This window comes from Epinephelus lanceolatus, chromosome 2, assembly GCF_041903045.1.
Source record: "Epinephelus lanceolatus isolate andai-2023 chromosome 2, ASM4190304v1, whole genome shotgun sequence".
Lineage (NCBI taxonomy): Eukaryota > Metazoa > Chordata > Actinopteri > Perciformes > Serranidae > Epinephelus > Epinephelus lanceolatus.
The window spans coordinates 18,708,429-18,723,046 of record NC_135735.1 but is presented as its reverse complement, the minus strand read 5'-3'; the positions used below and the strand labels follow the sequence as shown (position 1 = coordinate 18,723,046).

Genomic DNA, 14,618 nt, shown 5'->3' with positions numbered 1-14,618 from the left:
ATATTTAAAGGTCCCATATTGTGAAAAGTCAGATTTAAAAAAAAAAAAAAAAGGTAGGTATAGGTGCTATATAAATACTGCAAATGCATCAAAACGCTCAGTCCACAGAACAATGCACACAGTTCGTATTCAGAAACTGTGCCTTTAAACAAGCCATCAGGATTTCTTTGAATTTGTGATGTCACAAGTATACCAAATAGACTGCCTGAAACATAAACTTTCTAAATGGGTTCTTTTGTATTTCATATTAGAGTGCTTTGCTGTGTATGAGAATGACATCAGCGGACAAGACGTAAACATGGACCTAAGCTGAGAAACAGTCTAAAGATAGAAAAATGGAGCATTTCAGACAGAGTGTGATTAGAGGTATATTTAGGCAGAAAGTATGAGGAAAAAATGTGTTTTTTGAAGATTAAAGCATGTAAACATGTTTTAGTAGAAACCCAAAATAAAAGTATGAACCTAAATATGAGCATACTATAGAACCTTTAACTCAATAGTCTGATAGAAACAGACATAGTGTATTGACTGTAAGCTAAATGACATTATTGTGGGACTAAGTTATTTCTCTAAGTTTGAGTTGCTGAAGAGGAAAGTTAGTGGTTAAACACTGGATTCCAGAGTGACCATAGTTCCAGGTTTTCCTCCAAAAAATACCCACCCCTTCTAGATGTTATTAACTTTGATTAAAATTTTGTACATTTCTTAATATTATTGGTGCATGTTTGTACATTTTTATGTGACCCTTGCTCTGTTGCTTTGGTCCAAATGAACTGTAAGTTGTTATTGTTGTTTTATTTCTTTATTAAAGAAACAGATACATGAGATCATTACACATAAAACTGCCCTGGGGTACATATATACAGAAAAAAGTAAAAAAAAAAAACAACAACAACGACATAAGAAAATTAAGCAAAAGTAAAGCAAATCTATGTAGCTCATGTACTGAAGAGCTTACATCTTACTCTCGCGATATTCTGTCAACGAGAATAGAAGCGGAAGTAAATAGTCGCCATGGCATGTTAGCTAGAGTGAGAGGGGATAACGTAGCAAGTTCAGCGTGGGTGCTCCTTTGAGTTTTGATGATAAACATAATTTACAGTCTTCGGAGTTAGTTGGTTGAACATTGAAAAATAATAGACTTTCCCAGTCTGCATTTATAACATAAATACTTAACGAAAGTCGCGGAACTGTGCAGCGTGTTTGTGGCCTGGAAAGACGCATGCTAGCGTAGCTAAGCTAACCAACGTTAACGCGGCTGTTTAGCTAGCTGTTAGCACCACAGCCTAGCGAAAGACCACTGAAGTGGCTAGTTTCACCAGCTAATGTCGGTTATCCTTTTAAACAGATAAGCAAAGTCACCTCAGCTGGCGTAAACTCTGGCCGCGGTGGAAGGAAAGTTCGGCTGGATCTAAGATGATCATTGAAAACCTCGATGCCTTGAAAACATGGCTGTCTGAAACCCTCGAGCCCATGTAAGTAACGTTAACTACACAGCATTAGCCTTCCTAGCTCAGTCTGAGCAGTTATACAAGCTAATTTTAGAAACACGCACACAGTAAAGCTAAATTCCAGGGTGTCATTAATTCATTTCCGGTAACGTCATATTTTTTAGGTTATTTGTCATTTCTATATTATTTATTGCGATGCTCGTGTGTCTCTAATTCCAGCTGTGATGCAGACCCCTCTGCCCTCGCAAAGTATGTTGTCGCTTTGGTGAAGAAAGACAAAAGTGAAAAGGAACTTAAAGCCCTGTGCATAGACCAGTTGGATGTATTTCTTCAGAAAGGTAAGTATTCCCCCGGCTTCATGAAAGCTGTACTTTACAAGCCTTGTTTGGTGTATCACGTGATCCAGCGTGTGTTATTGTTTATCTGTGTATTAACATGTTATCTTTGATATGATTTCAGAGACCCAGCCGTTTGTGGATAAGCTTTTTGAAGCCATTAACAACAAAAACTACCTCCCGCAGCCAGTGGTACCATCCACTCTGATCAAAGTTGAGAAAGATGAGCAGAAAAAAGATGAGGTAATGTTATAATGTCAAGAATATATGATGGAGAAACTTTCAATTCATGTTTGCATTTAATTGTACCAAACAATATTGGGGACTTCTCATGTCAGTGGCAATCTTAGACTAAAATATATGTTATACTTTTATCCTTACTCAGACAAATCGTGAAGATGAACGGGAGAAAAAGTTCCCTCGGCGAGTAAATCACAGCCCACCGCAATCAAGCTCTCGTTACAGCAGAGACGTCAGGTGTGTGCAGCTGCCTGTTCAAACTTTCTCTTTCAACCTATATTCACTTTTCATTAATTATCATATCTTTGTTTATTCAAACTTTTAGGAGAGGAGATGATCGCAAGAGAGATGACCGCTCCAGGAAGAGGGAATATGACCGCATCCCACCAAGGAGGGACTCCTACCGCGATCGCTACAATCGCAGGAGAGGCCGCAGTCGCAGTTACAGTCGTAGCCGCAGCCGGAGTTGGAGCAAGGATCGCGTCCGAGACCGCGACAGAGAGAGGGATAGGGATAGAGACCGGGACAGAGATAGGGATCGAGATCGCAGCAGGAGCCGGTCACACAGCAGGACTCGGTCCAGAAGCAGGAGTAGAGGTAAGAATCTGAAACTTGTTTGTTGGACCTAAGATAATGGAAGGTTGTCATGATTACCAACATGATCACTTTGTGCCCGTTCGAACCATTGTGTTTCTGTGGAGAGATCAGTGACACCAAAACACCACTCGTTTTTTTTGGTAGTCTGTTCAAAGTTCACTTCATTTGAACTTTGATCCTGTTTGTTACTGAACTTTCAAAGTGTGTCCAGTCAGATTAAAGTGACCAAGAAGCTTCTAAAACACAAAAATGATCTCATGGTTTCCAGAGATGTTTTTCTAATATTATATGGGTGTATTTTGGTGTTAATTAGGCATTAAGATAACTTCTGGTTTAGGATTTTAAATATTTTATGAATAACTTACTGTACACAATGACTTATCAGCATTGACCTTAGCATTTTGAACTGATACACCCCAACAGTGATAGGATATGATGCAGCTGAACATGAGTAGACAACATAGTCAGTCAACGACAGATATTTAGGAATTAAAACCATGAAAGAAGATTTAATTTGTTTGAAATGTACACAGTTAATTTCTCACTGGAATACATGGCATTATAGCAGTAATTTTACGTTTATAAATGGCAATTTGTGTCTATTTGCAGAACGAGATTCTGGAAAGTTGAAGTTTGATCATGAGCGTGTGGACCGGCCAGAGGGTAGTGATGGCTACACCCCAGCAGCCTTGGTCTCCGCTGCAACAACAACTCACTTCCCCGTGCCAACACTGAGCAGCACCATTACAGTCATCGCTCCCACACATCATCATAGCAACAACACCACTGAGAGTTGGTCAGACTTCCGACCGGGACACCCCGTGGATCGTGGCCTTTTCAGCAGGGCACCACCCCCTCAACCGAGGAAGCGATGCCGTGACTATGATGGTAATGAAAGCTAATTAAACTTTTTTATTTACAGGAAAAGTGTGTACATAGGATGTGTTTTATTGTTGTTTTTCTGTGTGTTTGATTTGTGGCTGCTGTCTTTTCCAGAAAAAGGCTTCTGCATGAGAGGGGACATGTGTCCTTTCGACCATGGAAGTGACCCAGTTGTAGTGGAGGATGTCAATTTGCCCAACATGCTGCCCTTCCAACCTCCACCAATCCCAGGTGTGGACCCACCACCTCCCCCAGGCCTCCCACCTCCACCACCTCTCATGAACCCCCCACCTGTGAACTTGCGGCCTCCCGTGCCCCCACCAGGCGCCCTCCCACCCAGCCTTCCACCTGTTGCAGGTAGGAATTCAGCATGGAATGTCAAACTTTGTATGTTTTACTTTTGTTATTATGAATTTTTATTCCGTATTAGTTTAAATATGAGAGCACCATGGAGTAAGTGTGAATAATTACAGCAAAATGGCAATAAAAATATGGCAACAATAAATGCACATGCCTCAATTAGTGAGTTTGTAGCCACTTAAAAATGTACACTGAAAATGAAAATCAGTATCAGTTTATTTAGTGTAATATATATATATATATTTTTATATATGTTTAGAATATTTTCACCACCTTACCTTGTCGTCATACAGCACTTTCCTATGGGAAGTTGAAGTTGTTATCTCAATTTACCAGACTCCATTGATGAAAAGAGTAATTTTACTTAGCAGAACACTGAGTTGCTGGTCTACGCTGGCACCAGTCTGTCAATGTGTAAGGTAAAGCGGTTTAACAATATGTTTTTAGATGTTACAGTTACGACTGAAAATGACAACAGAAATTGACAAGTTTCCCGAATTTATATATCTCCACAACTGCCTGATTTCTAACTGGAAGTGATTATTGCTGGTAGTGTAATTTGGTCTATAGACTCTTCCAAGCCTACATCCTGTCAGTTGTTGCTATGAGTGAACAGGAAAAAAACGTTATTGTTAAAAATGTGTGAAATTTACCCACAAAAAACTATCTGAAAGCTTAACTTAAAAGTTGACAAAAAGGAATTACCTACCTGGTGAATAGTTAAAATAATAGCCAGTTCAACACAGGTCAGATTTACTTATTTGGTTCACCCAGTTCCTGTTTTGCTTGAACTTCTCAATCTGTAACATTTTGTGCAATTCTGTCTGACACAGGTCCCCCTCCTCCACTCCCTCCTCTGCAACCATCAGGCATGGATGCTCCGCCCAATTCCATGACCAGCTCTGTTCCCACGATCGTCACCTCTGGGATGCGCCCCTCACTTCCCCAGGCCTCAGTGCCACACTTCCCTTCTGGTAATGGTTGTGTCTTAAGATACTGTATTTATAAATCATTGTTACTGTACCTTACCTTGCTGTTTCCTGAGTTAAATTATCCTCTCTCTCTCTGCTGACCAGACAACTATGAGACAGATGTGTACAACCCTGAGGCTCCCAGCATCACCAATACCTCCAGGCCGATCTACCGCCATCGGGTTAACGCCCAGAGACCCAACCTGATTGGCCTCACAATGGGGGAGGTAGACCAGCCACCGAGAGGTATTGTTCGTATGAATTGAGCCATTTGAGCTTTGAATAGATTGTCTTAAAACATGCATGTACTTTCCACCCTACCATTAACACGGTTGCTGCTTCACAAACTCTCAGTATTCAGTACATGCTGTTGTATTTGTGTTTCGGCTGTCTGTTGTGATCTTTCTTTTTGAGCGGTATGCATTGTGGTCTGAAAACTGACTTGTCAGTGTTTGTTTCTCTCCAGACAAGGTCCCAAACAACAGCATGAGGATCGTTATGGAGTCTGACTCGAGGAAGAGACCAGCTGTGTCTCATGATGGAGGCCTCCCCTCCAAGAAACCCTGGTTTGACAAGTAAGACACCTTTTCTCTGTGAATAAAAATAAAAGTCATAGGCCTCCTTAAAATCAGTCAGATGTTTAATATCATCGTCATTGAACTGTTAACAATTTCTCCTGTTTGCTCAGACCCAACTTCAACAAACCCAACCACCAGGGCTACCACAAAAGACCCCCATTCTCTCTGAACACCAAGCTGCTGGTTCGGCAAATTCCTGCAGAGCTCAACAACATCAGCAAACTCAATGAACATTTCAGCAAGTTTGGCACCATCGTTAACCTGCAGGTCAGTCCCTATGTGCTGCTGTAGATATCAAAATAAACCAATTAGTTAAAAGTCAAATAATTACATATAAATAATAGTACTTAATTGTCTTGTAATCAAAACAGTATGATATTAATTAATAATATTTAGTTATTGTGTAGTGTAATCAGTGTTGCAATACAATTAGGTAAGTACTATATGCCCTGTATAAATGTTAAGGTGCTGGTAAAACTTATTTTATATTATATGTTATGGTCAGGTCTTTAAACAGGGTTCACACAAGATGCTTGAAATTTGAGGAGGAAAAATTACCACTACCCCAGCCGACATAGTAGTTTGTTTTCACTTCACTCCTCTCTTAAAACCACAGCAAAACCAATATGCCTATATTTGCATGGCTGAACTTCATGAACCGGCTTTTCACACCCATCTGTTTTCCTCTCTATTCACCGATGTAATAGCTTCACCGAAAGCTGAAAGTGAAATTTAAGTTCCAGCTGGCATTGTTTCCTTGCAGTACATTCAGATGTTGAAGATATTTTTGTCCTCTCTTCATCATGTGTGCTCCTTTTTGTAACAAGTTGAGAATTCTTTCTGAAATCAGGCAACCGCAGCAGGATCTCCTGCACCATGTGGGGCAGACATATAGCCCTTATGCCATTGAAATGTTTTGTTGATAATTTTATATAGTTACGACTGAAAATAGTCGGATTACTTACTGATATTTTATTTATGTTTAATAAAAATGTATATTTGAAAATGAATTCTTTGCTTTAAGTGAAGTACTTGAAAATGAAAATCGTGTTTGACAAGTCCTTGAATTTCATTTCCTAATTTCTGCATGAACATTGTTTAAATCATCAGATAGCCAGCAGTCAGTAATGTTATATGCAACAGTTGTGATGTAACCAAATTAGTGTGAAGCCAGCAAAGATTAGAGGACTAACTAAAGGTCAGAAAAGTCATAGGAAGTCAATAATCTGAAAAGAATCCTTTAAAATCAACAACCTGCCCTCTTCCTCATATGTTAATGATGCTGATTTATGCACTGAATAGTACAGTGAGCAGTATGTACAGTTGCTGTGACTGTCTGGATGCTACAGTGAAAATCACATCATAGAGTTGCTCTTGTGTCCATCTGACAACCCGACAATGTTGTGGTAAAGTTCAGATAAATCATCTATTGGCAGGATTCAGAGTACATGTGCACCACCACTGTTATTGTAACTGCCTCACAATACCGTTTTAATTCCTTTTGATAGGTTGCCTTCCAGAATGACCCAGAGGGGGCACTGATCCAGTTTGCCTCTCCAGACGAGGCCAAGCGGGCTATGCAAAGCACAGAGGCTGTTCTCAACAACCGCTTCATCAGAGTGCACTGGTTTCGCGATGACGGGAGCGACGGACAAGGCCAGTCTCACTCACAGCAGCAGCCTCAGCCGCAGCCTGCCATGGTAAAAGTTCATTTTAAATCTGTCACTCATAATGTTTGGCCTTAACACCAATGAGAAATATTGCTAGTATATACCTGGGTCGAATTTTCCAGCAAGAGCAAATATCTTGACATAAGATGCACCTGTGTAAGAACAAGTTGACCCAATGTGATTCTTGAAACAAGTTAAATTGCATTTGAGATTTATTTGATTTGTTACCAGAACAGTTAAATTTTGAGAGACAAAATTAGTTCTTTAAGTTAGAGTCTTGCAGCTTAAACTGTTTTCAGTGAACCTGGCTTTTCTGGGAACAGTTTATAGTTTGCTGGAATAATATTCAAACGTAAATAATAAACAGTATTTCATATGTGTAATGCAGCACAAGTATAGAGCATTATTTTAATCGGATAAGTGCAATGGACAGTGCAAAGTGTTAAAAGGCGGTGCACCTGCTATTTTGGTTCAACTATGTGCAGCAGCATTAAGTGCAAACAGGCTGTGTGAAGTGGAATATCAATTGAAGGGTATGGTGATTGATAAATATACTAACAGATCACATGACTGGTCTCATCACTCCGAAACAGCTGTGCCAGTCACAGGGAGGCGTGAAAGCTGTAGCTCAGCAAATGAGGAGACGCTTGTCCAGGACATCATATTGATGTGCTGGTCATTGTGCCACCACAAAAATAGAGCTTCTTTGAAACTACAATAATATGGTTTTGATGTCACTTTCTGAGAATTGAGAGGGCTCACACCATTGTGCGTCACACACATGCTCTCTTGAGTAGAGAAAGCTATTGTGGAAGAGGAGGAGTAACCAGTTCCTCTGCCATCATCAGCTCAAATAGATCAATAGACCAAGTAGAGGATGCAGTGATTTATGCCCTGTCATCGTGTGAAATGTAACACCCTCTTCAAGGGTGATTATTTGTAAAACTGGGCATGAGACACTACCGCATTGTTTTATCTTGGCTTTCACATTTTGTTTCTTGGAATAACCTTTTGCGTCAATGCCAGTGCTGCTTCCACGTACAGGAGGCGTAGGAAGGTCAGTAAATAAAGTAGATGATACAGATGGTGATACACCATAAGATCAGCACGACAAGAGAACTGGAAGATTAAATGTCAGAATAGTTATCTGACGGTGGCTGTGTTAAAATGCATTAATCAAGACATCTTTTTTGTCGTTCAGCAGCCCTCGGCCACGGCTTTGAAGCAGTCTGTCAAAGATCGCCTCGGACCCCTGCTCACTGCAAACTCTGAGCCCTCACAAGATTCCAGTGTAGCCTCTCAGGTGTGTGTGGGCGGTGGTGTTGAGGGTGTGTTTTTTGTATAGGCTTGTCAAAATCTGCAGAAGGTGTGTGTAAACATTGTGTTTTTTCTCCACTGGAGCAGAGTCCCTCTAAGGTGTCAGTGAAGGACCGTCTGGGTTTCTCTGCCAAACCAGCAGCTCCTGTTGAAAAAGCAAGTTCTCACTTTTCAGAATTGTTTAAGAATTTCTCTCCTCATTCACATTGTGTAAATCTTACGTGCTGCTGTTTTCTCCCCTGCTCAGGTTTTTTCAACATCCATGGGCCTCACAAAGACCGTATACAATCCTGCTGCCATGAAGGCAGCACAGAAAACCTCAGAGGAAGCCCTCAAGAAGAAACAGGTGAGACAAGAAATGAAGGGAACGGTTAAAAAAGGGGAGTGGAGAGATTGGAGAGATTGTAGAGAATGAAATGGGAAGCATCAACTCAGGTTCTCATAATAAAATGAAAGGGCAGTACCAATCATTTCCCATGATTTCTTTTACAGGAAGCTCTGAGACTACAGCAGGATGTACGAAAGAAGAAGCAGGAGATATTGGAGAAGCACATTGAGACACAGAAGGTAAGATAATCTGGAGTAGAAGTCTGTGTTTTGTTCATTTAAGTGTCCCTTGCTGTGAGTTGTTAAAATGTCCGTCGCCAATAAAGGAGCAGTTGTTTCTTGACGAATAACACTCAGAGCTCCCCGCCCAACCCCAGCAAAGTCCGTCCGGTTACATATTTTGTGTCATAGATGACCTGAGTGGGAGCTTCAGGCGCTGGTGGCAAAGGGGGAAGCCAAATACTGTTCATATGCACAAACTGCTCAAACTGTGATGACACAGATAGTAAAGATCTGCAGTTTGCATTTAAGCAACATGAGTCACCAAGCCGGTCAATGGACTCTGCATTGGTTTGTTTGTGTAGATTATCAAACAGTATTTGAGAGCTTTGTGTGGATCTGTGACTCATTCACTGTGTGATCTTTGTCAAAGGGATTGAAGATCATGCGCCAACATGCCTTATTTTTTCTGCCTTTAAAGTGACTTCAAGTAAAATGATCCATATTTTTATCACAATATTAAGTCTCGTCCTATCTCTTGTCTTGTGTGACTTATGGCTGACGGTGTTGTTTTGTAAATGCTAGATTTAGATGCATTGTAGTTAACCAGTAGTTAACTTTTGAATTTATTTTTTCTGCTACCGTCCTCTATAGCTCCTGATATCCAAACTTGAGAAGAACAAAGCGATGAAGGCGGAGGATAAGGCCAAGATCATGGAAACTTTGGGCACACTAACCAAGAGCATCACCAAACTGCAAGAGGAGATAAAGGGAATCTCAAGCAGCAGCTCGCTACGCACAGCCAAGAGCAAGGCTCAGGTAGTGCTTTCTCCCTGCTGGTGTCACCCATGATTGGTTTTGCTTTTCTAAAAGAAAACTGGTTTTAATTCACTCTTGCTTAATGAATATCTCCTCACCTTGCAAGCAGTTATACACAGCATGCACACGTCCTGGCTTTGCTTCGTAATTTTAATCAGAATGTGGTTTATAGCTCAATGTTTGCATTCAACAAGCTTTCATTTTTATTCTTTTGAGACTAAGGCAACTGGATTTTCTGTTTTTTTACTTTATCTAGTTATCCTCAGCTTATTATTTCAGACTTGTAGTGTCGTCTTTCCTGATGTGAGCTAATAATTTGTTCAGGCACAGAAGGAGCTGCTGGACGCAGAGCTGGACCTGTACAAGAAGACCCAGGCTGGAGAGGACACGGCTTTGTTGAAGATCAAGTACACACAGCTGCAAATTGAGGTATTATTATGATCTTGAAGGGCAAAACTGACCCTCACACTTGTGAGTTTCATTTCCAAAAGTCAAATGATGACGTGTTAAAGATATCACCTATTTATTTGTATTGTTTTTTGACTTTTCACTTGTTTGATTGAACCCAGGCAGCTAAAAGAGGAATCCTGACACCAGGACGAGGCCGGGGGGTCCACCCACGAGGCCGTGGGGCTCACAGGGCCAGGGGAAGAGGCTCCAGAGGACGTGGAAGAGGTGTGCCAGTGCACGCAGTTGTGGACCATCGACCACGTGCGCTGGAGATTTCTGGTTTCAGCGAAGCAGACCATGTGGACCTGCTGCCACACTTTGCTGTAAGTCAGCCTATAGCTGCGTTACTAAGAAACGGAGATTTGATCTCCACAATTAAACAATATGACCTTTTGATGGAAACTGTGGGTGGGAGATCAGAGGATTGTGTTAAAGGGCACTGCTAGCGTAAGTGTCGAGGGGGGTGGACATTCAGAGCTCTCCAGTCAGTCAGGACACCACAAATAAAACTTTCAGCTGTTCTCATGTCCTTACTTTGGATTAAGGCTGCACGTGGTGCGGTCAGACAGAATGACATACATAATTGAAACATCAACACAGCTTAAAAATGATATGCCTCACATTTTTTATATTATATGTAATTAGATTGTTACCATAAAGTGACAACATAGAGAAGGATTTCAGTACAAATATTGTATAGTACTATTTTGGAGTGTAGTAATCAACAGTGACCCCTGGTGGTCACAACTACACAGTGCAACTGACCACCTGGTGTATGGTACAGCAACACACAATCAGTCCTGTCTGTCTAAATACAAATTAAATGGTGCATGGCACATCTAGTAAGTCTTAACTAACTTTCACAAGGTTGAATTATTCACTCCTCAGCCATTAGCAAAAATATTATAAGCTGAAACGATAAAAACGACAGGAAAACAAAAAAATATCTCCACACAGATGTCAGATCCTTGGACTGTCACAGTTACATGTTTGTTTGTACATGTATGTTTTGAGTATAAAAACTGCCACTGCTGCTTATTTTAACAGCTGTGATACTTCCACCAACCTCAAATTTAATGTAACATTGGGAAACAAGTAAAGGAGCTGCAATATTTAAAGCAACTTGTAGAAAAAAATAACACAACACTTTAATTGTGTTTGGTAACTGAGAAAGAGGATGCTTAAGATAATTTTAAGCAATTGTACAAGAATGAGTTTGTTTGTGAAGTGACTAAAATGTTGTTTGTTCACAATTTTGAAGCAATTTGGAGAGATTGAAGATTGCCAGATGAATGAAAACAACCTGTCTGCAGTCATCACATACAAGACAAGAGCGGAGGCAGAACAGGTGAGTTAACTACCAGCCACGCACACTAAAATGTTCTTGTTTCCCCCTCTAACACCTGCGAACATCTGGCTTTTGTGTTTAGTGAGAAAGTTTAAAATCAGCATTTACTCTCGGGACAAATGACTCTGCAGTACGTAATGGGTATTGACTGGCTTTGGCTCTGGCTTTAATCGGCAGTGATGGAAATATGACACCCTCATGGATGCGCTGATGTTTTTCCCGGTGTGATGCTGTGACCCACCGCCACAAAATAATGTCTGTCTCCATCTAAGCAGCACTCAAACATTGTTCCAAATTAGTTGGCACTGAGTTTTAGTGACAGAATAAGTGACAGATACATGCTGCTCTGTACTGTTTACTAACCCTGTTGTTTGGCACATTTGTGACGTTGAACGTACCACACCAGTAAAAAAAAAAAAAAAGCAGAAAGCCATACTCGTTTACTGGCAGTGGGAAAGGAGTCTATCCCAACTATCCCAAAAAACTAATTTGGGTGGGGGAGAAGGGTACGATTCCAACAGCGAGAGGTATTTTTGGACCTGATCGTTTGGTATTTTGCTTCAGTTGGAGTGCCAAAATTTGATCGACACACCTTACACATAATTTCTTTCCCCTGTAACGACATGTCCTTTCTGCTCTGTTTCGTCCACCTGTAGGCGGCTCTTCATGGAGTCAGGTTCAACAACCAGACTTTACGCCTGGCTTGGCACAAGGCTGTCACAGCTCTCAGTACTGCCGATACTGATGAGGCAGAGCCAGAGGAGGATGAGGTTGGTGGACATTTCTCACTGTGCATACATTTTTGCTTCTTTTTACATCACCTATATGGTAGCTGATGAGGACTGCTGATTCTGCGTAAGGTTTGCTGTGAAGATAATGAACGCTCTTATTTCCCCCAGTGCTGCCATTGATCCTAGAATAAAAATCTACAAGGAAATATTTACTTTATATTTGGATGTTCTCTGTTAAAACACAATATGAGAAAAACTTATGTTATACCTGTTTCTTGTTGTGTTACATTTTACGAACACAAGAGGGAGCCGTTACACATTACAGCATCACTGTCTTTATGTGTTCTTTTTCATGGCCACTTTCATTAAGCAGCTGGTCTGTGTGATACTCTCAAGCTGAGAATTTAGTCCCTCTAGAGACCTTTTTAAATACACGCTGCGAGTTGAGTGCTGATGATGCTCAAAATAAAAGGTCTTTCCACTTTAAATTGCCCTTCCTCCACTTCTTAATCATCTACAAAGAGCATTAATCTCAGTGCTTTTCATTTTATCCCATCAGTACCCGGAAGAGTCGCTGAGTGACGACGCATTGCTGCAAGATGACGATGAGGAAGAAGACGACAACGAGCCTCGCTCCTGGCGCAGATGAAGATCAACCAGACGCTCTTCCCTGGCTGCACTGGTGTGGAAGATGAGCAACAATCCAGCAACTTTATAAGATTTCAACACCTGGTCATAAACCCACAAGTCATATTTCACTCTGGCTAGACTTTTTTTTTTCTTCACAAATGTGTAACAGGCAGAAGAACCATGTGCAAGTTTGATAACTTTTAATGTGTATTCCCGATGCAACAACAGTGAATTTTTTTAATGCTCTTACTGTAGAAATAGTTCTGTTTTTTTTTTTGTTTGGGTTTTTTTTGTTATTTTGGTTCACAAACACAAATATTTTGTCTTAACACGTGACAGCCGATCACTTTGAAGACACATTTGCTGAACTCTTGGTTTAAAGTAAACAGAAACCTGTGTTGTAATTTAACAGAATGACAGACTGTAGCTTTTGCAGGACAGCATTAGGTTGACTGGTTTAAATTCTCATGTGTAAATATTTTATGTCTGAGTTTAAATGATTTGTATGAAAGCTTGGCTTCTCAGTTCTTGGCTTTACTTTGGATTGTACAAAAAATAAAGAATTGAAATGGTCTGAAAACATCCTGCCAAAAACAAAACAAACAAAGACAAAAGAAAAAAAAAATTAAAAAATGCAAATGTTATGGCAGTGAAAAAAAGTCCAAAAAGAGCTGAAAAAAGACCATTTCAAAAAAAAAAAAAAAATCTTCCTCTTCACCTAAAGAGCAAAGTTCCTACAAAGTTCCTACCTCTATCAGTCAATCACTTTTTATTTATTTTTTTTGGATCCGGTAAGATGGTAAGATGATTTCCGTGCCAAGGTAAGACCATGACAATCTGAAAGCATATTCTGCAGAAATTTCTCCTAATTATTGCCTAACAAATTTGCAGAGCTCAACTGAAATATTTATGATCCAAATGCAAATGCGACAACAACTAAAAACTTCTGTGTTCCTTTTGTTGCAGGAGTCCGTCTGCTGTATCCCACTACGACTTGTCTCTCTCCCAGAGGCTTCAACATTTCACATTGTAATTTTGTATTTAGTGTAACAGTATTTGTAAATTAAGTGCTGCTGTTTTAAAAGTACTTCTTAAAATTAATTGTTAATAAATGTTCTGAGCTTTTTACTGTGTTTGAGAATTGCCTGCTGTGTGTTCTTGAGCCATCTTGTATCTGTGGCTGAGTGAAATGCAACAAAAACTTATTTTAAGCTTTAACATTATTTTCTACATTTAGACAAAGCTGCAAAGTTTCTGTGGTAGAGAACTTGGCTTACATGGTACAGTGTCACATGGTAAGATACATCTAAAATCATCCATGTGGAAAATTTGGACAATTAAGTGCTGAAGTGGAAGTAACAAATTATAGTCTGTTGTTACTGTGACCAAGTTTTTTTGGTGCTGTGTGTGTGTGTGTACTTATTCCTTTATGAGAATTTAGAAAATTAACTTTAGTGACAAATAGCCCTGTTTGCCACATTTCAAGGTGTATCCACAAAATAGAGTTAACAATTACATTTAAAAAAACAAAAAGTCCAGATAAAGACATACAAATACAAAAAAAATGATCAATCAATCCAAAGAGCTTCATGTACAGACAGGTGACACTCTGAAAAAGTTTTGTCCACTGGTCACTGTCGGGGGTATGAGAGGTTCAGAACAACGGTAGCATCATAGTCAGTTTCGTAGATGC

General features: G+C 40.1%; 1 protein-coding gene across 3 annotated transcripts; it reads left to right on the top strand.

Annotated features, from left to right (window-relative positions):
- The first annotated feature begins 1,024 nt into the window (after positions 1-1,024).
- Positions 1,025-14,058, top strand: rbm26 (RNA binding motif protein 26). Of its 3 annotated transcripts, none has more exons than XM_033626394.2 (22): positions 1,025-1,475; positions 1,671-1,789; positions 1,911-2,029; positions 2,172-2,263; positions 2,352-2,623; positions 3,233-3,511; positions 3,620-3,862; positions 4,699-4,839; positions 4,942-5,082; positions 5,303-5,411; positions 5,525-5,681; positions 6,923-7,114; positions 8,289-8,387; positions 8,489-8,557; positions 8,649-8,747; positions 8,894-8,968; positions 9,602-9,766; positions 10,091-10,195; positions 10,336-10,539; positions 11,478-11,564; positions 12,221-12,334; positions 12,855-14,058. In XM_033626394.2, exons 1-22 carry the CDS (start codon positions 1,417-1,419, stop codon positions 12,942-12,944), a joined length of 3,030 nt encoding a protein of 1,009 aa, XP_033482285.1. In that variant the 5' UTR covers positions 1,025-1,416; the 3' UTR covers positions 12,945-14,058. The 3 variants fall into 3 exon arrangements, with proteins under 3 accessions (XP_033482285.1, XP_033482275.1, XP_078030829.1); XM_033626384.2 differs by having other exon boundaries at positions 8,286-8,387; XM_078174703.1 differs by lacking the exon at positions 8,289-8,387.
- Positions 14,059-14,618: the final 560 nt, after the last annotated feature.